The following is a 27,214-nucleotide window of genomic DNA, read 5'->3' as shown; positions in this document are numbered from 1 at the left end:
AGAAGCCGCTAATTTTTATTTTTATTTTAGTTTGCGAAAATACAGAAGCCGTTAATGAACTAATGACCATTCACATCACTACCAGGAGACCATTGGTCAGACCTCCGTGAGTGCAAACTAAAAGCTTATAAGAATACACGAGGGGAGCCTGACGACCGAGTATCGCCACAATACATCACAAGGGGGAAAGGTAGGAACATGACTGATAGGAGTTGTAGACAAGTAAGAGCAGACATCAGCAGTTGGAGACATGCCTCGGTGCCTCTGTCACAGGCACAATGGTCACAGAATGCAGATACGGGCAAAAGGGAGGAACGGGAAAGCAGAAATTGAAGTGCCAAGAATCTGCTCATCACTGATCAATCTACAGATAGGTGTCACAAATTACCATTAGCTGCTGATATCTTTTCAACTGCTGCGCTGTCTTGCACGGCACTCCCAAACCATCAGATAGACGTTGCAAACCCGCACTGCTGTCCCCTTGAGAAGTCCCAGTCCGTGTGTCAAGAGAGGAGACCTACCAAAGATTTCCACGTTAGTCATCTAGAATTAATAAAGTCGGTTATTTTGCTCGTGCATAGCATTACAGCAGGCTGGATCCATCCATTACAGCAAAGAAGCCAGATATTATGCCTGTCCGATACGGTGAAGCCCTGCAACATATATAGAAGCCTACAGATTACAAAAAAAAAATGATACAAACAGAGAGTTGAAAAAGGGCAGCCACGATTATCAAACATGATGTCAAGTTCAACAGTAAACTTGTGTAGGTCCTAAACCAAACACCCGCACATGTACAGATAGATGCTATATTGGGCTCACCTATGTATACGACTTCAAAAGCACATATATAGATCGTATGACTCCAATACTTAGCCGTGAAAAATGTGCATTAGCTTTGACATTGTTGCACAGTACTGCTCCATACAACCATTACTCTATTCCCCACTTTGACTGGCTTTCCAAATAGCATATAGCAGATGATGCCTCTAATAAGATGTCGCTATGTTCTGATGCATACCAAACAAACTATGAATTTTGTTTGGAGAGACAAATTTAGCAGATGATGCCTCTAATAAGATGTCGCTATGTTCTGATGCATACCAAACAAACTATGAATTTTGTTTGGAGAGACAAATTTAGGGGGTGTTTGGTTCCACTTTGCTAAACTTTAAAGTTTAGCAACTTTTAGCTGCTAAACTGCCAAACACCCTTGCTAAAACTTGCTAAAGTTGAGTTGCTAAAGTTTAGCACTTTAGCAAGTTTTTTGTTGCTAAAAGGTGGGCTGGACAACCTATACCCCTCATTTATTGCTTGTCTCCCCCCTCCTGCGCACCTTTAATAAGGGTAGATAGGTCTTTTTACAGCTCATTAAATGCCTTTTAGCAAGAGTATCCAAACAACTTTTGCTAAAGTTTAGCAACTAAAGTTTAGCAAGAGGAACCAAATAGGTCCTTTAACTTTTTTTTAATAGGGATTGCATAGCATTGAAGCAGGCTATATCCATCCATACCAGCAAAGGCAGACAAATTCATCTTGACAGATTGGACCAAAATGTGACAAGCACAGAGTTGAAAAGGGCAGGCATTGCCCCTCAGGCCCTCACCGTTGTCAAGTTCAACAGTTTAGAAACTAGACCAAACACAAGAAAAATATACAGATAGACACGACATGGGGTTCATCTATATATGTAACCAAACAAAAGCACAATCATAGATGATACGACCATACATTCAATTGAACTCTACACGTGTTTATGCATATATATGAGAGTATGACGGCATACTAAAACATTGTCATTCATTGATATAGGGTACTTCCCGACAAAAACTGAGGGCCTAGACAATTGTCATACAGACGGATATGTCAACGACCTAGAAGTGCTGAAAGTTAACCAGCAGAAGGTGGCAGGACGGAGCTAGGATAGAAAAATTTAGGTGGGCAGCTAAGTTAATTCATGGATCAAACACTAAACATGTAGCTAATTTATTCTTAATCTTTAAGGCTTTCAATAGAAAAATGGAGACCATAATTAAGGGGGGGCCATGGCCCCTGCCAGCCCCTACTGGCTCCGTCCCTAGATGGTGGGGAGTGGGGACAGCAGCCGTGAGATAATTTTAATGCACCAAATATAAGTGCGCCATGGCAACAATTAAATTGCAGATCAATCCAGCAAATAAACTAACTCCAAAATTAGCGAAGAAAACAGCTACAATTCTTTGTTTCTTACCACTTCATATACATGGCAGCGACAATGGTGGTGGGAAGCTTGCATACAGGTGAGCTTGATTATTAATCTCAATGGGCTGATTCGACAGAGACAGTCTCTCAACCAGAAATGTCTTGAGATCCAATGTGAAATACTGTGTTGCTTCCATTTCTTGCGAAGAGCTGGTGAACTGGGACGCTTGTAAAAGTACACATCCCTTAGCTGCGCCAATGATCAGCCAGTGGGAGTCAAGCTTGGGCAAGGGTATTGTCCTGTCGTGGTGCCACTTTTCTGTGCCAATGCAAATGTTTCGCAGAGTCTTGCAGTAGAGATGAAACATGCAATCACCAAGAGCTAGCAGACCAAGCCTGCCTTCCCCTGCCTCAACAATGGCCTTCTGTTGGCGATAGGTGACGGTCGGGATTTCAACCCTGGCGAGTCTCATTTCTCGCGTGTCTTGCATGAGCATACCGCTGCTACCATAAATCGTCCAGTAGAAGCATCCGTGCGCGTAGTGGCGCTCGAAGCATCCAATGTATAGAGCCATGTTATCGGTGGCCAAAGAAAGCACACGATCGAACATAAGGGCACGCCATTTTCCGGTGACTGAAGAGAAATTGAAGGTCACCAGCTTGTGCTGGCACTGCACTGCACAGATCACTCCGAACGACAAATCCTCCTCCCCATCCTCATGCTTCTCTTCCTTGCTGGCTGGATCGAAGAAGGGGTCGAAATCCGGTAGAGCAGGACGCGGCCGTCGCGGGCGTCGCAGACGTTCCAGGAGTTGGGCGTGGGGTTGGGGAGGAAGGAGAAGCTGAAGTCGGCGGCTCGGTCGAGGGCGCGCGCGGCCGGGGCGGAGCGATGGGGCGGATCGGCGGGGTCGAACGGCCCGGGTTGGTGGGACTCGAGGAACCCTAGCACGGGCGGCGGGTGGAGGGAGCAGAAGCGGCGGAGGAAGCGGCGCGCGGAGACGACGCGGTGGAAGGTGTTGCAGGCGGCGGAGGCGCGGGCGAGGTCGGCTGCGGCGTCGAGGCGGAGGAAGATGTCCTCGAGGAGCTCGTCGGGGAGGGCCGGCTGCGCCGCCGTGGCCATCGCGTGGTTCCGGTCGGGAAGTGGAGTGGAACGAAGTACCGAACTCTGTGTGTGTGTGTGTGTGTGTGTAAAGATGGAGCTGGGCCGATCTCGTGATCGTGCACTCTTACATTGGTCTGGGCTGAGATGGGCTGGGCCATTCTAGGCCGAATCGGTAAGCCTATTTTCCCTTTAAAACAAGCCTTTCCTGTTTTTATTCTATCCCACACCCACCCAGCACGGCCACAAGCCCACGAGTTGTTGATTGGTGGGCACATGAATACTTTTTTTTTGAAAGATGCACGTGAATACTTCAACCGCGCTTATAACTGTCCTATAGATTTTTGTTCCTGTAAAGACCTCACTGTGATTTTCTTAATAGAAAGAATGACACGGCCAAAACACTCTAGGTATGCTTGGACCTCTTTGCTCTTCAGCTTGCCAAAGAGGAAGATGAATAACATTTGCAGCTCTCAAGCTTATCCTAGCTAGCATTAACAAGAGAGAGAAACATACCAGTTCTCCTTAACTGGAAAGAATGAGCTAATAAGAAACACAACACATGTACCAATGGTCAACCACAAGCAATGCCAAAGCACTATGGAGATTGGAGAGCAACACGCATTATTTCAGAATGGAAAGAATCACTTACAAAATTTCTTTGTCAGCACGCTTGACCTTCCGCAATGCCCTGCATGATTGGCCTGTTCACTTCAGCTTATTCAGCCAGCTTATCAACCACCAAACAGTGTTTTCCTCTCACAACAAATCAGTCATTTCAGCTTTTCAGCCGGCTTATAAGCTGAAGCGAACAGGAGCAGTCTCTTGCAAGATGCTGCAGAGATTATTACTTCATTCTCTATTTTGGCTAGCTAGCTTCCCAAACAGAATCGTAATGACAGTATAAAACTTAAAAAGTAAGACACAAAGCACGCCAACCAAACTAGTTCCTGCAACAAGTTCAGAACACAATGTGGGTTCTTAACGTTTCATATACTCGGCAGTGACAACGACGGTGGAAAGCTTGCATACAGGTGAGCCCCCGCGTGACACACGGTCTGATCCGACGAGCACAACTTTTCAGCCACCATCGTCTTGAGCTCCAGTGTGAAGTACTGTGATTCTGGCACCTGCTGCGAAGAGTTGGCATACGAAGACAGTAACCGTGGAGCCCCTCGTAGGAGCAAGTAGCCCTCGGCCGCGTCAAGGATGGTGTACCGGTAACAGTCAGGCAACGGTATGGTCTTGTCATGCTGCCACTCTTCCACGCCAAAACCACTGTCACCAAGAGTCTTCCAATGTAACTCCAACTTCTGCTTCGCAAGAGTTAGCAGGCAGAGCATGTCTTCCCCTGCATAGAAAATGGCCCGCCGTCGCCCATGGCTGTTTGGCGGTAAGCCGGCGATGGAGAACTTCATCTCACGCGTGTCGAGCACGAGCAAGTAGTTCCAGGAATCGTGCGTCCAGTAGAAGCACCTGCTCGCGTAGTGGCGCAGCAACGATCCAGGGTGCCGAATCGCTCCGTAGGATCGGAAGCTGAACGACGTGACGCCACGCCATTCCCCGGTTACCGAAGAGAAGACGAAGGTCGCGACCTTCGATTCGGACAGCACGTTGCAGATCACCCGGAACGGCAGGGTCTCCTCCTCTTCTTTCTCCTTGTCGCTGGCCGGATCGAGGAAGGGCTCGAAGGTGTGCATGTAGAAGTCCGCCAGGGAGGTCACCAGGAGGTGGGGGATGCGGGGGATCTGCACGTACCGGCGGTGCAAGGGGTCGGCGATCACGAGGTCCGCGAAGATGACCGACCACTGGGAGAGGAGGACGCGGCCGTCGCGGGCGTCGCGGACGCGCCAGCGGCGGGTGCGGCCGGGGAGGAAGGAGAAGGCGAAGTCGGCGGCCCGCGCGAGGGCGCGGCCGGCCGGGGCAGCGCCGCGCGGGTCGGCGGCGGGGAGGAAACCCGGCGAGGTGTTGCCGTAGAGGAAGCCGAGGACGGGCGGGGCGTGGTGGGACCGGACGCGGCGGAGGAAGCGGCGGGCGGAGACGACGCGGTGGAAGGAGGCGCAGACGGTGGAGGCGCGGGCGAGGTCGGACGCGTCGTCGAGGCGGATGAAGATGTCCTCCAAAACCTCGTCGGGGAGGTCGGGCGTGGCCGTGGCCATCGCGAGGCCGGCGGCGCGGCGGGAGAGATGAGAGAGATGGCTTCGATTCGATTTGGCGGCGGGGGGCGACCGGGCGAGTGGTGGGAAAGGGGGAGCAGAAGCAAGAAAAAGATGGGCCGCATATGCTGATGGGCTTTTAACGGGCCTTTCTAAAGCTTCGCAACGTAGTAGTAGTGGGCTGGCTGGCTCAAGCCTGCCTGCCTCAAAGAAAAATCCATCTCTAAAATGAAACAAAGTTATTAATGCTTTTGGCCGCCATCCGCCCACGCAGTGCGAGAGCCGCGTTCTTGTCCCCTGTCCATGGCGCTGTGCATTGGAGTGCCGCCCTCGCTGGATGAGTAGTCTACGGCACCGCGCGTTGCGGCCGGCGGAGGGACGTAGCGTTGCTCGGCGCAGCCCGGCCGGCGGATGGACGCGGCGCCGCGCGGCGGGACGGCTTGGCGCATCCCGACCGGCGGAAGGACGTGGACGGTGTGGCAGCCTGATCCTTCGGCCCCCAGTGACGACGGACACGGTGGGGGCGAAAGTATATAGGTGGAGGCGGAAGCGGTGTCTGCCGCGGCAGACGGGACGGGAATTCTCTTCTGGGCTAGACCGCTGAGACCAGCAGCCGGCGGAGAGGGGAAAAAAAGGAACAGTACCGTGGGGTCCATAAACAGTACCCCGGGGCACGAGAGCTCACCCAGTCCAGGAGCTTTATTATAGATGATGATGACGACGACTAACCACAAAGCTACTGTTGTTTAACCTTCGTTTTTTACAAAATGTTTTAGCGGCTTTTTGTGTGCATCTATGCTGCTAGAGATCAACCTCGGAAGGAAGAATGGTGGGACTGTATCGAGTAGGAAGTACTCCCTCCGTTCCAAATTATAAGTCATTCCAACTTTCTTGGAGAGTCAAACATTTTTATGGTTGACCAAAATTATAGAGAAAATTACAAAAGTTTATGGCACCGAATAGATATACTATGAAAATATATTTAATGAAGAAATCAATGGTACCTATTTGATATCATGAATGTTAGCACTTTATTGTATAAATTTGGTCAAACTTGAGATGCTTTGACTCTCCAAGAAAGTTGGAATGACTTATAATTTGGAACGGAGGGAGTAGCTAAAACTATAGCATGAGGGAGAGAATGGTGGATTATGTATGTTAACCCGGCCCACATCATAGGAGACCACTAATGTACTTCTGTTATGAAAAAAGTAGGGCGCCATTGGCGTATCTGATCGACCGAGAGACACGAGTGTAAATGATCCATTTTATATAAATGATGAAAGTTCACCATGAAACACCATTTTGAAATTCTCAAAACCCATCAAGAACTCCAAAGCTGTAGAGGTTATGATCTTTTCAAACAAAAAGTTCTAGGTCTAATTCAATCTTGTTTGCAAGACAAAAAGAAATAACACCTTTTAGAGAATACAAAATGATAACAAATTCCATTGCACACCTATTTTCTATCATGACCAAGAATCCAAGATGCACACAAGATGGATAGGAATCCTGTTTTGCTTCTACCTCGAGTTGATGCAATCAGGCCGACCAACCTGCGAGATTGCGAGAGGCATGACATTGACGGCCAAGCCCATCTCAGCCCAGCCCATTTAAGTACATTAGAACGGTATCGGCCCAGCTCCGCTCTGTTGTCGAAACCATCCTCTCCTCCCCGGCATCCCCCACCCGCCGCCGCCCGACCACGCAATGCCCTTGGCGGCGCCCCCGGCGGCGCAGCCGCCACTCCCCGACGAGCTCCTCGAGGACATCTTTCTCCGCCTCGACGAATCCGCCGACCTCTCCTGCGCCTCCGCCTCCTGCGCCTCCTGCCGCCGCATCGTCTCCGCGGGCAGCTTCCTCCGCCGATTCAGGTCCCTCCACCGCCCAACCGACCGTCCTCGGTTTCCTCGATTGTGGCGATGATGACACGGAATTCTACCAGGCGCAGCCGACGCGCCGCTCGGCCCCGGCCGCTCGCGCCCTTGCGCGAGCCACCGACTTCACCTTCTCCTTCCTCCCCGACCCCAGGCGCTGGCGCGTCCGCGACGCCCGCGTCCTCCTCGCCCGGACTGCCGCTTCATGGGTCATCCTCGACGACTTCATGGTCTACGACCCCTTGCACCGCCAGTACGTCCAGATCCCGCCCATCCCCGGCGACCTAGCGGCGTTTACACGGCACCCTGGCAGCCGGCTCTACGAGACCTATTTCGAGCCCTTCCTCGCTCCAGCTGCCTGGGAGGAGGAGGATGAATCATCACTCCGTGTGTTCTGCAATGTGATGTCCAAAGTCAAGGTTGTGACCTTTGTCTTCTCTTTAGTCACCGGAATGTGGCAAGCCGTCGCATCTTTTAGCATTGGAACCCATGAATGGATAAGACACCCTATATTGATGAATTGTCATTGCGCGCACAGCTGCTTCTACTGGACAGATTATTGTCAGAGGGTTATGCTCGTGCTGGACACGCTTGAAATGAATTTCTCCGTGGTTGACCTCCCCCCTGAAAGCAAAGGGAAAGATAAAAGCATTGTGGGGGCAGCAGATGGCAGGCTTGGTTTGCTAATTCTTCATGATTTTGAGTTCCACCTCTATAGTAAGACTAGGCAAGACAATGGTGTTGGCACAGAAGAGTGGCGGCACGACAATACAATTCCCTTGCCCAACTGTTACTGGTCCATCTCAAATGGAGGTGCATCCGAGGGCTATGTACTCGTACGAGGGATTCCACGAGATCAATACCACTCCGGTAAATTTCCTGAGAAAAAACCAGATGCGCAATATTTCACACTGCAGCTCAAGACATTGCTGTTTGAGAGGCTGTGTGTGTTGAAATTTGAAACTAGTCACGATTACTTGTATGCAAGCTTCCCACCACCATTGTCACCGCCAAGCATATGAAATGTGATGGTAAGAACCTTACTTGTTTCCTTCACATGTTGGACAGTAATTTATGTTGTTGGTGTGATGTGTCGTGCTACTTGTTCCTTTAATGTGCTTTTGTGTTGTTGCACTTGCACCATATTGGATAGTAACTTATGTTGTCGGTGTGCTGTATGAACCTGCAATGTGCTTTTGTGTTGTTGCAGCCAAATTTTATTGTTAGAGACATCTTCTGTTTAATTATTAGAGACATCTTCTGTTTAATTGTTAGAGACATGCCTGGATTTGTTTTGTTGTGTGCTATATTGGATAGCTGGTCAACGTAGGGATTGGACTGGAGCAATTTTTACTTGTGAAGTTATGATACTGTTGGACTATTTCAAAGCTGATAAAACATTTGCTACTAATTTCATGTTTTAATAAAAATAGGTCATTGGCATGTCGTCTAATATGTTAATTGTGTGTATGCCCTCAGTTTTTCTCTCAACCAGATAAGAGTGAATGAGAAAGTCAGTCGGTAATAGTATAAGCTTATGTATCTGTATGTAAATCTATGGAGGTTATAATTGTATATGAATTCGTCCTTGTTGGTGGTGTCTATGAGATATCTGCTTGTTTTTGTTCACTTCCTTCAAAGCTTACTGATTAACTTGACATATGTTTTATGAGTATATGCCCTTTACAACTATGTATCATTTTAAAAGCGTGTGTTGTAGGCTTGTGCTTGGATTTGCGGAGTATTAGGAATGCAAAATTTTTTAATGAGTGGATCGAGTTAGCCGCAAGTCTGCAGCCCTACATTATAATTTTCAAGTTCACGTCTATAAACAGTAGAAACATTCTAGTGCTCCTCTTGATGATTCTAACACTGTTGTTTTTGGTAGGTCTTCTCTCCCTTGACATATTCTTTAGCACTTCTCAAGGTGATGCAGCATCGCCATGAGTTGGCAACACCTGTCTGATGGTTTTGACAATATGGTGCAAGAGCAAGACAATATCTGCTACTGGCAATGTTGACATCTGTTTATAGGTTTATCAGCTGCTCCTCAGACTACCCATTTGAGGCGCTGAGGTTTCTGTAGTAGAGCTGGAGGTTTGTCGAGTGGAATTCCTCGTACAATTTCTGAATGAAATGAATGCAACTGTAATAAGTAGCTTTTGATACTGCATGGTGAATGAGCTCTGAAGGCCTGTGTCAGCAGCCTGCCTTGATCTCAATGCGCGAAATCCAGTTTCCGTAAATCTGATAGTGATCGCAACTGAATGACTGATCATTGGCCGGATTTGGGTGCTTGTCCAGTTATTGCTACCGAGAAAGCTATTCTTCATAAAATATAATATGATTAGCAATGGCGATTTGGTATCATGCTATTGCCCAAGTTGCCCTTTGAAATCACAACTGTGTTTGTAAGACGTGAGACCATGTTCACTTGTCAACAAGAACATTTGAAACAAAAAAAAATCAAACGGGTTCTATTATCGGGCCAAGAAAAAAAATACTCCGGCATGCCTATTATCCTTTAGAAATCTAGGCCCGGCACATTTCAAATCAGACCAGCCCGCTATACGTGCCGAACTATGGTAACTTGATCGGTCCATCTCCATCTTTTCACCACTGTTGCGTATTTTAGCGATACGCGAATGAATCCGCAAGCACACGTTTACCGTTGTAACTTTCACCTCAAAGTATTCCAAGGGTATCGAATCCAAGGGAACGTATGCGTATACCTACGACTCTAGTACCAAGGACAACCAACCAAAGGTGGGTGAAATATAGAGAGGATTTCTATAGACAGTGATGGATAAGTTAAAGGTCGATCTCTTGATCAAGATACTCGCTTCGGGCATCAGCTTACCCTGAATTAGTCAGGAGCCTCCGGCTAACGACTCTATGCTATATCCGAATATGGAGGATTACAAAGGACCAATAGGACTGTCACCATCTACGGCCTACCTCTAGCAACCCATGGGATATAAGGCAAACGAAGGATAACTTTTAGCCTAAACACTACATCTACGCTACTAATTACTACTGCAATCTAACTACGTCTATCGACCTATAGCAGATATACAGCACTTCGAATAAATATGAAGTGACAAAAGAAAACTGATCTCATTTATAAGTAAAGCACTAAACCATAGAAGAATCACGAATACTCACTTGCTTATACCAAAGGAATCTAGCATCCGTATAGGTACATGGCCGGAGTAGAGTGCTGAGGACTACTCCCCCCCCCCCTCTCTCACTCTCTTCATATCCTAAGCACTAACCTAAGCAATGCTTCACCATGGACCTCTTGATCTCTTGATAGGAGTGGAAGTGGAGTTGGAAGGTGTGGTTGTGGTTGTTGTCGACGCCGGCGGCCGGGAAGGAGCCAATTCTGGCCGCCGGTGACCCGCTGGACCGGCTCCACTGATGGAGCTGAGCGGGGTGCTCGGGAAAACTCCAGACCCGCTGAAGCCCCGCCCAGCACCCCACCTCGGCGCCGGCTTCCCGATGGCGGTGAAGGCGATGGCATGAGAGGATTCCTGGGGATGGAGCGTCTCCAGCTGAAAACGGAGGAGCTACCTAGGGAGATGCTAGATCCAGTCGGGAAGGGGCCGAATATGGTCGCCGGCGACCCGCGGGACCTGCTCCACGCGTGGAGCTCACTCAGCCATGGTTGAAGTTGACTCGGGGGATGATAACTCGGGGGGAGAGGTGGATGCGTGGATGAAGGCCTCACCGCCGCCGTCCTTGCACCCGCATGGGCTTCCGGTGGTGGCGAGGTGGATGGACGGGAGGAGGAGGTGCTGTAGGTGGCGCCGCGGCGGTCCACCCGAGTCGCCGCTGGGGGCAACGCGAGCGGCTCGGGGGGGGGGGGCGGGGGGGGGTTCAAATTTTTTTTTCCTACTGAACATTTTCTCGCTCCAGCCAACGAGGAGGAAAAGGAAGCATCATCCTTCTGAGTGATATGCAATGCGGTGTCAGGAAAAGAGGAAGTGACCTTCATCTTTTCTTCGGCTACTGAGCAATGGCGACATGTCACCGGTATCATTTTAACCCATGGTGATGCAACGTCAAGACCTAGATGGTTTGTGCGTCACTACGCCCATAACTGCTCCTACTAGATGCATCCATATAGGAAGAATTTGCTTGTGCTTGACATGGGTGAGATGAAATTCTCCTTGGTTGGCCTCCCGCCCAAGACACTTGCGCTTGGCCCACCTTTGCAAGTGTTGAAACACGTCATTGTAGAGTTGGGGGAAGGAAGGCTTGTTTTCTTAACTGTTAGTCGTAGTTATGGACTAGAACTCTATTTGCAAGGAGCAGCGGCGGGCGGAGGTGCAGCAGCGGCGGGTGTGAGGCAAGGCGGTGATGGCGGGCAGCGACTACAGCAGGTAGGCATGGAAGGGGTAGGGCGGGGGGCAGGGCGGCTACAGGGCGAGCTATGGCGGGCGGTGACAGTGCTACGACGGCATGGCTTCTTCTCCCTACTTACTCCTCTCTCTATCTCTCTTTCTCTCTCTCCGGCCGGATCCAGTGGGTGTGGGGCTCCGACAATGGTGGGCGTGTGGGCACAGTGGCGTGGGCAATGGTGGTGGGGGGCGTGTGGGCGCAGCGGTGTGGGCCACGCGTCGTCGCCACAATGGCTATGCTTTTTTATTTTTTTTAATAAGCTTCACCATCGGTTCATGATCCAACGGTTATAGGCGTTCCCATCACTGCCGACCTATATCCATGACCATTAAAACTGGCGGTGATGCAGGGTTTGGGCTGACGGTGATGGGTGTTGTGGGTACTGGTAGTTGGCGCATTTGTCAAACACAGGAGAAAATGAAGTTGACAAGTTGTGCATATATTTTACTGATAAAGAGAGGAGACGGGGAAAAGTGAAGTGTTAGAAATTGATACTGCTCAAGTCTTCTCCGAAAAAAGAATTTGCAAGTTGGGTTTGATAGATTCCCGTCGTATTTCTTATCTTGTGACGTGGATATAGCTTTTAATATTCGATTTCTGGTTGTCTGCACCAACAGAAGAAAAGGACTTCACCACATCTTCCTCATCTACTCCATTAAACTGCAGTTTGACCGTTTAGTTATGGGTTACCTTTCATGGAAAGGACTATTTTGCCCTCTTCTTTTTTTCTAAGAATCAGGAGAGTTCGTGGAAAGGACTATTTTTTCTAAGAGCTGACAATTACATTAAAAAGGAAGATAAGAGCTCAGACTGGGCATTACAACAACGATAACAACCAACCAATCAGTTAGTAACTTAACAAATACGTGTTGCATCACCCAACACTACCCACCACTTAGCCACCGTAACTCCACAATTTGGTATCATTGTACGTCACTTGATATAGGTGGAACTCACCTCAACCAGCTACCTATCCCGCCGCATAGTGTAGGTCATCGACACCCTCCCCAACCATACCAATTAGGGTGTTGTCCATTGCCTCGGCTTCACCGCTGTTGAGGATGAACATCTCATCTGAGCAGCGTTCAAGCATTATTATTATTGAGCAGCTATTAAGCTGAGAATTCTAAAAATTTAGCAGTGTGCGCTCACAGAGACCGAAGACTATTCCTTTTTCTTAAAAAAAAAGGTAGCCTTGAACATGGCAAGAAACTCCTGCCGTGCAGTCCCAATTAGGTTAGGCTCATTATTCAAAAGTCCAAGCTCAATTACCTCCATTTTGAAGTCAAGAAGTTAATAATGAAGTTGATAGACCTCAGACGGATTATATAATTATTAAGTGCATATCTCAAGCCCGCATCCTTGTTGCACAACAGCACAAGAGAAAGTCGCAAAGTTAATAATGATGATGTCTGGACACACACCATCAACGAAACAGACATAAAATTTGACTATTACTAAATGATGGAATCGTCAAAATCTCCCTCCCCCTGCTGGGCTCGCCCGACCCAGCCTGCTGAGGAATCATTCTGAGAACGGCAGGATTTGCAGTTCGTCCCCATCTCACAGGTATGAGAATCATTCCTGTATTGGATGATCACACCTTCTGTTCTTCCTCAGCAGTGGAAAACCGGGTAAAGACAGGAGCCCAATAGGCCTAGCCCGCTCCAAAATCGCGCAAGGTGAAAAGAACCGACGGGAATCGCCCAAACCTTATCCTCTCTCCTCCAAAAACTCACGGCCGCATCTCGCACCCCGCGGGCGCCGCCGCCGCCGCCTCCTCCTCCTACGTCCTTCACCAGCTGGCTCAGCATCTCAGCCATCGCCGCTGCTCTCCTTCATCTCGCCCCTCGTTGCTACCATGTCCTCCCTCGAGATCCAATCACGCCGCCTCGTGCCGCGTCGGCGCCGGCCAAGCGGGAGGCGGATGCGGCGTTGCCGGCGGTCAGCCTGACACTTTTATCTCTCTTTCATCAGAAGTAAGCTAGACGAGCATGCATGCCATGAAATGGCTGGAGGGCTTGTTGTGCACCTGTGGAACGCGTGGGCAATCCAAATACTCGTCCTCCTCAGCTTCGCCCTGCAGGTTTCGCTCCTCGTCTGCGCTGGTATCCGTCGGCGTCAGGCCTCCTCTGCGCTGAGGCTCCTCATATGGCTGCTCTACCTCGTGGCCGACTCCACGGCAATATACACTCTCGGCCACCTATCCGTCACCAGCAGCCGCAGCTCACAGCAGGAGCAGCACCAGCTGGCGGCGTTCTGGGCACCGTTCCTTCTGCTCCACCTCGGCGGCCAGGATAGCATCACCGCCTACGCATTCGAGGACAACCGGCTGTGGCTACGGCACCTGCTCACTCTTCTCGTGCAGGCACTGGCAGCTGCTTTCGTTATCTACAAGTACGTGGCCGCCGACACTGCAGCAGGGGCTGGCACGACGGCGACGACGACCTTGCTGCTTGCGGACATCTTGGTGTTCATCGTTGGTGTCCTCAAGTACGGCGAGAGGACATGGGCGCTCAAGTGTGGCAACATGGCTGACATCGAGAGCACGGTCTTGAGCTCGAGGCATCATACATACAAATCCTTCTTCTCCAAGGACCTGCGCTTCCCGTTCCCGAGAGGGACAACAGTGGCGAATAGTACTCACGATGACGACGACGAGGAATTCCTGCTTGCAGCTCACTGCCTCCTCCACATGTGCAAGAGCCTTTTTGCCGGTGTTCTTGTTACCACGACTTCGTTTCAGCTGGCCACCATAGCTCTTCACACGCATAGCTTCAAGGCCGACCTGTTCAAGCTGGTAGAGCTGGAGCTGTCCCTGATGTACGACATCATCTACACAAAGGCTTCCGTGATCCACACATGGTATGGCTATTGCATCCGGTTTGCCTCGCTTCTCGCAACCCTCTCTGCATTCCTGCTGTTTCAGTTCAGCAGCACCCACGGCTACGGTGCAGCTGACGTCGCCATCACTTATATTCTGTTGGTTGGGGCCTTGGTGCTGGAGATCGTATCAGTGTGCAGGGCTGTAGGGTCAACCTGGATGTGTGCTTTGTTGTACTGCCTGGACTGGGGGCAGCCTCTGAGTTTGCTGAAATCTCTTCGCCGGCACGTCAGAGCAGCAAGAAAGAGGAGGTGGTCGGGCTCCATTGGTCAGTTCAATATCTTCGACGTGTGCACCCGTGACACCGCCAAGATAGCCAGCAGAGTGGCATCGAAGATGGGGTTGAAGCACTGGTGGAACAAAGTGCATTTCTCAGGCACCGTCACTTTGACAGCAAGTCTCAAGGACCTGCTGCTGGAAACTTTGCCAAGAATAGACGTCAAAAAATCAAGAGGCGTGCGGATGCTGAGGAGCAGGGGGTTAAGCAAGACCCTTCCTAAATGGAGTAGCTGGACTGCTAACGCGGACTTCGAAAAGAGCATCCTTGTCTGGCACATTGCAACTCAAGTTTACCTATGGGAATCGTCCAAGTTTGACGACCAACATTCCACAGAAGAAGCCAGAAATAGACAGCAGCAGCTTGCTGAGGCAATCAAGATGGCATCCGACTACATGATGTTCCTGCTGGTGGCCAAACCAGACATGTTGCCTAGCACCGCTCGCGCTGCCCATATTTGCAATAGCGAGTATGTCCATAGCTGCAAGCTGTTGGAGCATCTCTACTCAACTAATCACTACCATGGCTCCTCCATCTCACAACAAACACAGGGGACTGCGCAGAGGATTCTTGGCAATTTCCGCAGCATTCCAAATCGAGAGGTATGTGCTTGAATCAAATCCAGTTTTAAAAAATGCATCTGTGTATCTTATTTTTGATTACATACTTTAATTTCTGCTTGATGTAAACTCTAAATAGTACTTTTTGCACTGCATCTAATTGTTTCGTTTGTTTGCAAGAGCCTCGTCACTGAAATGATGTCCTTCACCGGACATATCGATGGATCTGCTTGTTATTGCGGTCTTACACTTGCCGAGGAGCTTCTCCGGATGGAATCCAGCGCACCTGACTTGTTGGAGATGGTGTTTGAAGTGTGGCTGCAGTTGTTGTGCCATGCTGCCCACCAGTGTGCCCGAGATTCGCATCCCAGGCAGCTCAACACTGGCGGTGAGTTCATTACGATCGTGTGGCTTCTGACCCACCATATGGAGACATTAGGCAAGACGGAGGGACAAAACCGTACGATGAGCCTCGACGTTACCGGCCCGGTTCGTCTAAATGACCATTTAGCACGTGTAAACACTATTTGAACGCTACATAATGGTTGCCGTTCTATTTAATCGTATGTTTATCCCATTTAAATGGTGAGGTATAATGTCAAAGTATATTTCATAATGAATCTAATTATTATAATTATTTGGTATCATAAATAATATTAATTCTTTTATATATTTGATCAAAGTTGAGATAGATGGATTGTACTCCCTCCTATAGATGGTCAGATGGGCTGCCTGGCACTAGCCTGATTTAGCCCGACCCAACTAGGCCCAACACTATTAGGCCCGATAGCTTTTTCATACCGGGTCGAGCCCAGGCCTGACACTATAGCCTTTTTATCGTGCCGGACCGGCCCGCTAGCATGGCTGGCACTACGGCCAGGCATACAAGTGGTGGCCGACTGGCTACTGGCGGCCGTGCCCTCCCCCCCTCCCGACAGCGGCGGTTGGTGTGCTTCCTTGTCGACGCGGGGGAGGAGGGGATCAAGAAGGGGCGGTGCCTGAGGAGGAATGAGGGTGGCTCACGGCGTGGTGCTAGGGTGAGGAGGGGGTGAATATGAACCGTAAAAGAAAACACCTATTAAACCAATCACAAGAATACCAGTTACAGTACGTATCAGCTAAAGAGGAATTCTTTCAGTAGTATCGGCCGACGGCGACCGGCGCATCGCGGGGGAGGGGAGGAGCAAGAGGGCAGCGCATAGGGAGGAGTGAGGGTAGTTGGTGGCGCGACGGGTGAGGAGTGACGGTTGATGGCGGCCAGCGCACTTCCTTGCCGTTGCGGGGAGAAGAGGGGAGGAAGAAGGCGCAGCGCTAGGGTGAGGAGGGGCGGCTGGCAGCCAACGACGCTATGCTTAGGGAGGACTGGAGGAGCGAGGTCGGAGGGGTGGCCGGTGCTGTGGGTGGGGAGTAGCTGCCACCGAGTGAGGGAGAGGTGAGGGAAATGAGAAGAGAATGGAGAGGCTTACTAGGTTAGGGTTGGGGGAATGCAGGCCTTTAACAGGCCGGTGGGATAGGAGGAGGAGGGAAGCAGGCCTGTCGGCTGGTAGTCTAAGGCCTACCAGGTTAACGGACCACCATCGTGCCGGCTCAAAAATCGTGCCGGCCCAAAGGTCTGGATCAGCACTACGGGTAGAGGAGGAGGCACAAGCACTGCACGACGCATAGTGCCGACCCAGCCTGGGCACGATCCACTACAGGCTGAGCTGGGCTAGTGCCAGCTTTTTCAAGCCATGCTACGGGCCGCCCAGCGGGCCTAGCTCATTTGGCCATCTATCCTTCCTCCATTCCAAATTGTAGATCGTTTTGATTTTCCTATAGATACATACAGTTTGAAACGGAGGGAGTACAAAGAATTCAGATGGACTACATGCTCCCGCGATGACCTACATGATATTTTCTATTCAACCTTTTTCTCTTTTTTTCTGTTGAGGCCCTGAGGTTCCTGGAGGTTTGTCGAGTGGGATCCCCCGTACAATTTCGTACAATTTCCGAATGAAATGAATGGCACCGTTATGAGTAGCTTTTATATACTGCTTATATGCTTGTGAAGAGTCTTTTTTATTCGTTTGAGTCAATGCATGGTGAATGAGCTCTGAAGGCCTGTGTCAGGAGCCTGCCTTTATCTCAATGCTCGAAATCCAGTTTCTGTAAATCTGATATTGATCACAACTGATCATTGGCCGGATTTGGGTGCTTGTCCAGTTATTGCTACCGAGAAAGTTTCTCATTCTGAAATAAAATGTGATTAGCAATGGAGATTTGCTCTCCTGAGATATTCCCAAAGCTGCCTGTAAAATCATATATAGACTCATAGTGTGTTTGCAAAAGGAACGAGTTCTGTTTTTCGGCCCAAGGATAACAAAAAGACTCGGGCGGGTAATTCTCTAGAAATCTAGACCCGGCCCATTTGAAAGCAGGCAAGGCCACCGTCGTCGAATCCGTCTCCTCCCAGAGTCTGATGGCCTCGCCGACGGCGCGACGGATCGCCGGCGCAGCCGGGCCTCCCGGACGAGATCCTAGAGGACATCTTCATCCGCCTCGACTCCGCGGCCGACCTCGCCCGCGCCAACGCCGCCTGCACCACCTTCCACCGCGTCGTCTCCGCGCGCCGGTTCCTCCGCCGCTACAGGTCCCTCCACGCCCCGCCCGTGCTCGGCAGCATCGTTTCCAAAGTCGGGAAATTCCACCCCGCCGAGCCGGCGCACCGCTCCGCGCCGGCCGCCCGCGCCGTCGCACGCGCCGCCGTCTTCACCTTCTCCTTCCTCCCGAAGCCTAATCGCTGGCGCACCCGCGACGTCCGCGACGGGCGCGTCCTCCTCGCCGCGTCCGCCTCCTCGCTGGAGGACCTCGTGGTCTGCGACCCTTTGCATCGCCGGTACGTCGAGATCCCTCCCATGCCCATTGATCTACTGGCCTGTATCCCTCCCGTCCCCGGTGACCTTGACGTGCTGGAATTCGAGCCTTTTCTCGCTCCAGCCAGCGAGGAGGAGGAGTCATCCTTCCGTGTGATATGCAACGTGGTGTCAGCAAAAAAGGAGCCATCTTTTCTGCAGCCACGGAACAATGGCGACAGGTCACTGGTTTCTTCTCAAGCAGTGGTAATGGAACCATTGGCTCTGAAATGTCTGTACGCTACTACGCACGCAGCTGCTTCTACTGGACGCATCCATTTAGGAAAAATTTGCTTGTGCTTGACACGGGTGAGATGAAGTTCTCCTTCGTGGACCTCTTACCCAAGTCACTTGGCACACCTTTGCAACATTTAGCTCTGAAGCATGCCGTTGTGGAGTTGGGGGAAGGCAGGCTTGGTTTGTTAACTCTTGGCAGTGACGGACTAGAGCTCTATTTGCGAGACAATGGTGCTGATGCGCAGGAGTGGCGGCATAGCAAGACAGTTCCCATGCCCAAAGATCGCTGGTGCATCATTATTGGTGCAACTGAGGGCTATGTACTGATCCTGCAGACCGGCTCTTCCCCACATATGCCAGATCCACAGTATTTCACTCTGGAGCTCAAGACAATGATGATAGAAAGGCTGTCCAAGATGTGTTCTAGAATTTCGCATCATCACTTGTATGCAAACTTCCCACCACCACTGTCACCACCGAATATATGAAAATGGTAACCACCTTCCTCGCTTTGTTTGCTCGTTGGGATTTAGTTGTGTGCCATGCCATCCAACCTTTTCCAATAGTTCACTTTTTGTTGTTGCAACTTATTAAGATTTAAGAGTTATGACTGCATTTTATATTCTTATGTGTTTTGTTTGAAAAGCTTGTGAAGGTAGAGAATGAAGTAATGGTTATTATAATTATTCTGCGGGAAAGAAACTAGTTCTAACCATCACTAGTAATTCGACTTTTTGATGACTTGAGCTCTTTTTTTTTTACGAGAACTGTGTATTCCTTCAGTTTTTGGTATGAACTTGAAAAGGAATATTTAGTATTTGACAATAATCTCGCATATATATGAACAAATGAGAGTCAAATTGTACATGTAGTCATTTTCTTTTTTTTTCTCGAAAACATGTAGTCATTTCTACTTCACCCTATAGGCCAGCTTAGGCAGCTCCAGGGTACGTTTTTTTGGCCGTGCTAGGATGAGAGATAGTGAGATGAGGAAGGTTTCTTTGGAGCAAAACTCCTAACCGGTGCTATAAAAAGGGCAGGGTGAGGAAAGTAGCACTGGCTGTGCGTCATCTGAGACAAAGGCTATGTAGAAGAGTTTTTCTTCCTGAACTAGTTGGAGAGCTGCCCATCATTATATTAAAGTGGAAAGAACCTATAGTACAAAATCCAGAAGGGCAGGGGAAAATGCAGCAGAAGGACTACAATCGCGTGCGCACACACCATAAGGGAAAAAAAACAATCAGCTAGTAGATCACTCTGCAGGAATTAAGTACCAAAGTTGTTGCAGGATTTTTATTACTAAGTTGTGGGGGCTACCTTAGACAAAGAGAAGCTGTTACATGAATAGATTTGAAAATTGAGTAATGCTCTATCTACTTAAATACAGAAATTATATATATAAAAGCCATCATGACATTGGAATAAACAGTGGCTGCCATATAAGCTCTGTGTACTTAGTTGTAGCACCGCTCTTGAAAATTTAGCACCACCCTTATGTGGCAGTTTTATCTGTCTTCTTTTTCTGAGATTAGTCAGCCACAACCATATGTAGTATGTACCTACGTATGTTTACAATTTCTAAATTTGTGTCTCTGAACATAACAAGTACACCACTTAACATGTCTTATTTTGGCACTACAATCTTAGTAATATGTAGTATGTACCTATATATGTTTATGATTTTCCAATTTTGTGTTCTGATAACTATATATGTTTACAATTTCCAATTTTTCTGAATTAATTCCTCTTGATGATTCTAGCACTACAATCTTTGGCAGGTCTGCTCTCTTGACACACTGATCAGGACTTAAGAAATTCTCCTGGGGACAGAGCTGTCTTGGTTCGCAACCTCTATCTGAATCTGAGGGCTTATGAATGTCGTCCCAAGATATCAGATGCTGCCGGCAGTGAAGTGAAAGTGAGAACTTCTGTGTGTCTAATATTCTAGAACTATTGGGGTCTGTAAATGAAGTATTTATGCTTATGCATGTTTGCCGAGTATAATTATCGGTACAATTATGAAGAAATTGAAGTGGACTGGATCGTAGTAACCGGCTTGCCTTTCACTTTTAGAGTCCTGCTATTTGCTCTTGATCCGCATGCTATGACTCTGATGAATTCTAACCGCAGAATGCTTCCTTCGTTTCTGCATGGTGTGAATGAGCTTCTTTTAGCATGCCTGTGTAAACTGTCTGCCTTTATCTCAATGCGCGAAATCCAGTTTCTGTAAATCTGGTAGCGATCACAACTGATCATTGGCCGGATTTGGGTGCTTGTCCAGTTATTGCTACCGAGAAAGTTTCTCATTCTGAGATAAAATGTGATTAGCAATGGAGATATGCTCTCGTGAAATTGCCAAAGTTGCCCTGTGAAATTACAAATGTGATTGTAGTAAAAAGGAACGAGTTCTATTTTCGGCCCAATGAAAAAAAAAGACTCGGGACATTGTCAGCTGCTCTGGTTTCTTTAGAAATCTAGGCCCGGCGGCTCGGCCCATTCGAAATCAGAGCAGCCCGTTAATATGCTGCAGCGGTAACGAGATCAGCCCATACGGCTCCGCGCGATCGGCCTCACCGCCGGCGCGCCGGATCGCCGGCGGCGCCCCAGCCGCGCAGCCGGGCCTCCCGGACGAGATCCTAGAGGATATCTTCATCCACCTCGACTCCGCGGCCGACCTCGCCCGCGCCAACTGCACCACCTTCCACCGCGTCGTCACCGCGTGCCGGTTCCTCCGCCGCTACAGGTCCCTCCACTCCCCTCCCGTGCTCGGCGGCATCGTCGCGGAGATCGAGAGATTCCACCCCGCCGAGCCGCCGCACCGCTCCGCTTCACCTTCTCCTTCCTCCCGAAGCCCAATCGCTGGCGCACCCGCGACGTCCGCGACGGGCGCGTCCTCCTCTCCGCGCCCGCGCCGGCATCCTCGCTCGGGGACCTCGTCGTCTGCGACCCCCTGCATCGCCGGTACGTCCTGATCCCCTCCATCCCCGGCGATCAGGTGGCATCTGCACGATACTTCGATTATGACAAGCAAGAATTCGAGCCCTTTCTCGCTCCGGCCAGCGAGGAGAAGGAATCGTCGTCCTTCCGAGCGATGTGCAACGTCCTGTCCAACAAAAACAGGGAGTCCCGAAGGACAAAAACAAAAGGAATGGTGAGTCATGGTTGATCTACATGAAGCAAGGCTCTACACCAGGACAGGAGCGAGTCACGGTTGTGTGCATGTTTGAAAAGCTAGTGAAGGTAGAGAATGAAGTGGTGGTTATTATTAGAACTCTGTACAAAAAAAAATTATTAGAACTCTGCAATAAAAAAGAAAGGGAAAAGGACTACTTGTTCTAATCATCACTAGTAATAGACGTTTTGATGACTTGAGTTTGTTTTTTTTATCTGTCTATTCCTTCGGTTTTTCTTCTGAACCTGAACAGAGTGAACGAGAATATTTAGTATATAAATTTGACCATACTCTCACTTATGCACAAACAAATAAATGTTTTTCTAGTTGTACGCATAGATATTCTGTGTAGTCTTTAGGCAGAAATTCCTATCCCCTTTTTTTCCCGAAATAATTGGATATTGTCGGGCAACTATATCTACCTTTGTTTAGAAGTTCCAAATGTTCACTCCTAGAGAAAACAGCTCTAGTACCGAGCTGGAACCCCCTCTAGTACCGGTTGTGCAACTGGTACTAACAATCCGGTACTAAAGAGAATTCCGTTAGTACCAGTTGAAATAATCGGTACTAAAAGGTGTTAAAAATTAAAAAAAATAAAAATCACCACTGCCACCTCACCTCGCCCCGCCGCCGCTCCTCGCCGCCGGTGAGGGGTGAGCGGAGGGGGGAAGAAAGGGGAGGCAGAGGAAGGGGCCGACCGGTGAGAGCACAAGGAGGAAGAGGAAGGGAGAGGAAGCTACAGATGGGAGAGAGATAGAGAGAGGAGATAGAGGAGATGAGGATGAGGGAGGCGGAGCGGAGGAAGCTGAGGAGATAAGGGAGGCGGAGCGGGCGGCGCGTGGATCAAAAAATCTAAGTGTTTGCGGGTGCGCGTGGACAGGAAACCCTCGAGTACCGGGTGGAGGCCCCACCCAATACTGGAGGACCTCCGAGGAATCCTAAACTTGGATCTGGTACTAAGCCTTAGAACGAGAGGTCATTTTTCTAGCGGCGATTGTGCTTGTGATGATTCCAACACTACAATCTTTGGCAGGTCTGATCTTAACACTCTACTCAAGACTTCAGACTTCACTGGTAGAGCTACGTTGGTTCACAGCACTATGGTGATCGAGTTAGAAAAACAAATATTAGAATGGCCAATCTATAGAATTTTGGAATAAATGAGGCTAAATATGAATACTTTTTGCTATATATGCATCTCATATTTGCATGTGATACACCTTTGTGTAAGTCGATACATGGAGATGGAGCATAAGGGGGCCAGCCAACTGCCTCTCTTGTATCCTGGAACTATTTGGTCTGCAAACATATAAGACTGAATAATGAGCTATCTTAGTAATCGACCAAGCTATGTTTTTTTTTCCCCTGAAAATAGCATGTTCGACAAACACATCTATCCTTACAACAACAATCGGTCCATATAGAGCCCAGTCGATAAACCACTTGTGCAGATTTTGGGCTTCACTGTTGATCAGAGGACCCTGCAGCTTTAATGACCGCAAAGGCCCGCCCACCCATATACAGCAACTTGTATTTCGGCCCAAAATGGTAAGCCGACAACAACTATTCTCTGGTTCATTCCACAATTGCACTTTTTTTTTGGTTGCGAGGACGCTTCGCTTTCTTCTCACATTTTCTAAATCTTTTCTTTGTCTGAAAAAAGGTCCCGTAAAATTTTTCTCATGTTTATGCAATTGCAACCAAATGCATGGGGCAAAAACATAGCTGAATTACGTTTCTCGAGTGTAAGCAGGACCTGTAAGATGAAAGGAAATGACAATGCTACCGCGAGTCACTGCCACATCAACAACCAGTTAGATCAAGTAGGCCCAACGTCCTCTTACCCGTACGCCGCCCGCTGGCCCGGCCCGGCTAACGGCCGATGGACACGATGGACGCGACGGGCGGGATGGGACTCGTGGGCCCGGTCAACGTCAGAGGACTGGAGACGGAGCCGCGCCGCCGGGCCGCTCTCGTACCACCCCCCCCTCCCTGACCGGTGGGGCCCCCGACGCGACACGGCGAAAAGCTGCCGTTACTGCTGCGCCGCGTACCGTTAGCAGCTGCGGGAGAACAACCTTTTCTTTTTCCGAAAATGGAAGAAAAAAAACACTCGGTCGCATGCTTGCTGTTTCAAACGAAAAGAAAGTATTATTATATCGCGCGAAAAAATCCAAGAAACTCTCGCATCACCGTCAAATCCGAAAGGACGAATATTCTTTTCAGGAGAGAGACCCGCGTTCGAGCTTGACCTCCGCCCCTTTTTCTCCCCCTCCCGTTTGGATTTATTCTGCCACCACCAAACCAATTTTCTTTTTTCGCTGGAAGCTTTTTTTGGTTTTGGTCTTTGGATTTGGATCATGTTTGGATTTGTTTACGGCTTTTATACGGTGGGTTTTGGACGTTTGGTTGTGATGAACTGATGATACTGTAATGTGGTTAGCATATGGGTGCTGCAATAATCTAATGGGGCTTAGCAGATGGTGACAGCAGGAGAGGAGATGGGAGCTCGGATGGGCGGCGAAAAAGGGAGTAGATCGTGGGATCGGCTAGGAGATACGTGTCATCCAACCGCCAAGCAAACGAGAGCAACCAACATGTGCTTCGGATTGGAAGATCACGGGAAAAAGCCAAGGATAATGTGTGAATCGAACAAAGGTCAGCTTGGCATTGCTAACATGGAACAATAAAAAAAAAATTATTAGCCTCACCGAACTTTAACCTTCCAACTCGACCAAAAAAAAAAACTCAAGGATTTGGTGAAATCATTAGCATAGCAAACAATACCTTAGCCAACAAAAATTCCACAACAAAAATATCTCAAGTAAGAGTAAAAATAAACCACCATAAAAAAAATTGCAAGTCAAAGACAGCACATGAGAGAGTACAACACCGAGCACGGCCTTTACTTTACTACAGTCCACAGGCAGCAACAAATAATTAAAGTCCATTAATAATAAATAAACAACAAATAAACGAAGCAATGATCACGCATCCGTTTCAACAACCATCGCCGTCCACCCCCGAGACCAGCGCACCACCCAAACAAAAACCAGAGCGCCGGGCGCCTCCTCCGAGACGCCGCCCGCCATCACAGATCGCACGCACGCGGCCACGCCCCTACGCCGGCAGCTTCCGGTAGCCTCTCCTAGCCCGTACGCCCCCCGTCCCCTCCCTCCCTCCCTCCTCCTCCCTCCTCGTGCGTGGCCGTCGTCGTCTCCACTTCCACTTCCGCACCAGACCACCACCACCTTTCCACCCCTTTGTCTCTCTGTGTCACAAACTGTCTTGTTCGTTTCCGCCAAGAAGGGAGAAGGAAGGAAGAAGCGGCGCGGGAGTCCAACCAACGCGCGAGCGCCCCTCTCGAGATGGCATCCGCCGCGGCCGCGACGCGCCCACTGGCGCCGCCCCCGCCTCCGCCACCACCGCCTCCGCCGGCGGCAGCGGCGGTGCAGTGGCTGGGGCCGCGGGTGTCGTTCAGCCTCGACGACGCGGGGGGAGCGGGGAGGGAGGCGGCGGCCGTGGTGGCGGGAGGGAAGGTTGGGCCCAGCGCCGGCGCCGACTTCGAGTTCCTGCTTGGTGGGTGCGCGGCCGCGTCCATGCTCCCCGCCGACGAGCTCTTCTCTGGCGGCAAGCTCGTGCCGCTCCGCATCCCCGCGCCGTCGGCGGATGAGGAGGTGGGGGCGGCGGCGGCGGCGGCGGCGCAGTCGACGGCGCTGCCGCCGAAGCATGCGCAGGCGCCGGCGTCGGTGGCGGCGCAGCAGCCGGAGACGCCAAGGGCGGCGGAGGCGAAGACCGTGGCCGTGGCCGGTGCCGAGGAGCCCAAGATCCCGGCGCGGAGGTGGCGGGATCTCCTCCGGCTGCGGAAGCAGCAGGCCTCGTCGGTGTCGGGCTCCGCGTCGTCGGCGACCGCGGCCTCCGAGCCCAGGCCGCTGCGCCGGCTCCTCCGCCGCGCGCCCAAGCCGCCGGAGCCGGAGCCGTCCCTGAGCCTGCCACTCCTCCGCGAGGCCGGCCCTGACGAGCCGGACAAGCCCGCCGAAAAGTCAGCGTGCACGCCAGCCCCAGCCTCCGCGCCGTCGCCGATCTCGACCACCGCGCCGCCGCCACCAGCACTGTCCCAGCAGCACCAGAACCTGCCTCCCAAGATCCGCCTCACCCCATCGCAGCAGCAGGCGGCGGCGGCCGCGATATCGCCCCCACCCCCGCCGCCGCCACCGCCTCCTCCTCCCTCCGCCGTGGCCGCCGACAGCCCGCGCCTGAACGCGGCGGGCAAGGTGGTGTTCAACGGTCTGGGGCGGAGCTCGAGCAGCCCGAGCAGCCTCGCCGGCGGGCGGCGCGGCCACGGCCACGGCCACCGCGCGGGTGGCGGCGCCATGGAGCGGTCCTACTCGGCGCACGTCCGCGTGGCGCCCGTGCTCAACGTCGTGCCCGTCTGCTCCCTCCGCGGCTCCCGCAAGTCCGTCTCCGTCTTCGGCATCGACCGCCTCTTCGCCCCGTCGGGCGCCGCCTCCTCCTCCGGTAACACCTCCGCTTCCTCTTCCTCGTCCTCCGGCGGCGGGACCAAGAGGAGCAAGGCTGCCAAGAAGGACGCAACCGCCGCTGGCCAGTAACTTGCTGGCAAGACAAGACATGACCGCCATTGATGAGTTGGTTTCACAATCCCCGTGCCTGGTTGATCCTTGATTAGGCAGTTAGCAATTTACCACCACCTCTTGTAGCGAGTGTTTCCTGCAATCCTGCCGACGAACCAGTTGGTTAATCTGGCATGTAAATACAGGCGAGATCGAGTCGGATGAACGAGTGAATGAATGGGCAAGTGAGTTTTTGCCGTTTCTACAGCCTTGTCTTGTTACCTTTGCTGTCAGTAACTCAGTACTCAAGTACATAGTGCAGCAGCAATGCAGCATAGGAGTAGCATGCATGGGTCTGATGATGAACTCGTGCATCGGAATTCGCGACCCTTTTGTGTTTGTGGTTTGCTCGTGCTGAGAAAAGCCTGGGATGGACGGACGAAGCTTTTGATGAAGAAACTCCACGCAGTGTCGGAGGGTTCGTGTTATCTTAGTTTGAAAAGGAAAGTACGCAGTGTCAGACGGTTGGGGATTAGTTCGTACGTGTGAATCTTGCAAAGAACAAATGATGAAATGAACGATGCACCTTACCATAGTACGTTCTTGGTGAGTGATGAAATGTTGAGTTACCATGAGCTTTCAAATGTCATTGTTGAGGAAAAGAAAGAAAACTGCCATGGACTCATGGTCATGGATGGCTGACCGGAGGAGAGCAAGAGAGGAGAGCAGAGTAGCAGCAGCAAGCAGACAGGTCGGGACGGCAGGCACATCAAAGTGCATGCCCGAATCGGGGGACAGGCGATGTGGTGCGTTGTGTGGCCGGCCGGAGCCCTCACCCCCGTCGGCCGCCGCGGCGGCGGTGGTGGTCCATCTCCATCCCCTCCCATCCACCCGGTCGACCGCAA

General features: G+C 50.7%; 3 protein-coding genes and 1 long non-coding RNA gene across 4 annotated transcripts; 3 read left to right on the top strand and 1 right to left on the bottom strand.

Moving 5' to 3' along the window:
• Positions 1 to 55: 55 nt before the first annotated feature.
• Positions 56 to 2,907, bottom strand: LOC111256584. Its single transcript, XR_002676627.1, has 2 exons — positions 2,231 to 2,907; positions 56 to 517 (listed from the first exon to the last, which is right to left on the bottom strand). It is a non-coding gene; the product is annotated as an uncharacterized LOC111256584 (long non-coding RNA).
• Positions 2,908 to 7,193: 4,286 nt separating this feature from the next.
• On the top strand, positions 7,194 to 9,581 carry LOC101782264. Its single transcript, XM_022824893.1, has 3 exons — positions 7,194 to 7,310; positions 7,382 to 8,344; positions 9,202 to 9,581. The coding sequence occupies exon 2, from the start codon at positions 7,541 to 7,543 to the stop codon at positions 8,333 to 8,335; it is 795 nt and encodes a 264-aa protein (XP_022680628.1). The 5' UTR covers positions 7,194 to 7,310; positions 7,382 to 7,540; the 3' UTR covers positions 8,336 to 8,344; positions 9,202 to 9,581.
• Positions 9,582 to 13,236: 3,655 nt separating this feature from the next.
• On the top strand, positions 13,237 to 16,072 carry LOC101781862. Its single transcript, XM_004963081.3, has 2 exons — positions 13,237 to 15,480; positions 15,619 to 16,072. The coding sequence occupies exons 1-2, from the start codon at positions 13,726 to 13,728 to the stop codon at positions 15,967 to 15,969; spliced, it is 2,106 nt and encodes a 701-aa protein (XP_004963138.1). The 5' UTR covers positions 13,237 to 13,725; the 3' UTR covers positions 15,970 to 16,072.
• Positions 16,073 to 24,662: 8,590 nt separating this feature from the next.
• On the top strand, positions 24,663 to 26,576 carry LOC101781460 (formin-like protein 5). Its single transcript, XM_004963080.3, has one exon. The coding sequence runs from the start codon at positions 25,107 to 25,109 to the stop codon at positions 26,346 to 26,348; it is 1,242 nt and encodes a 413-aa protein (XP_004963137.1). The 5' UTR covers positions 24,663 to 25,106; the 3' UTR covers positions 26,349 to 26,576.
• The last annotated feature ends 638 nt before the right edge of the window (positions 26,577 to 27,214 follow it).

The sequence above is a fragment of the Setaria italica genome, chromosome III (genome assembly GCF_000263155.2).
Source record: "Setaria italica strain Yugu1 chromosome III, Setaria_italica_v2.0, whole genome shotgun sequence".
NCBI lineage: Eukaryota > Viridiplantae > Streptophyta > Magnoliopsida > Poales > Poaceae > Setaria > Setaria italica.
The sequence above is the reverse complement of the archived record's forward strand: the minus strand, read 5'-3'. Positions and strand labels throughout refer to the sequence as shown.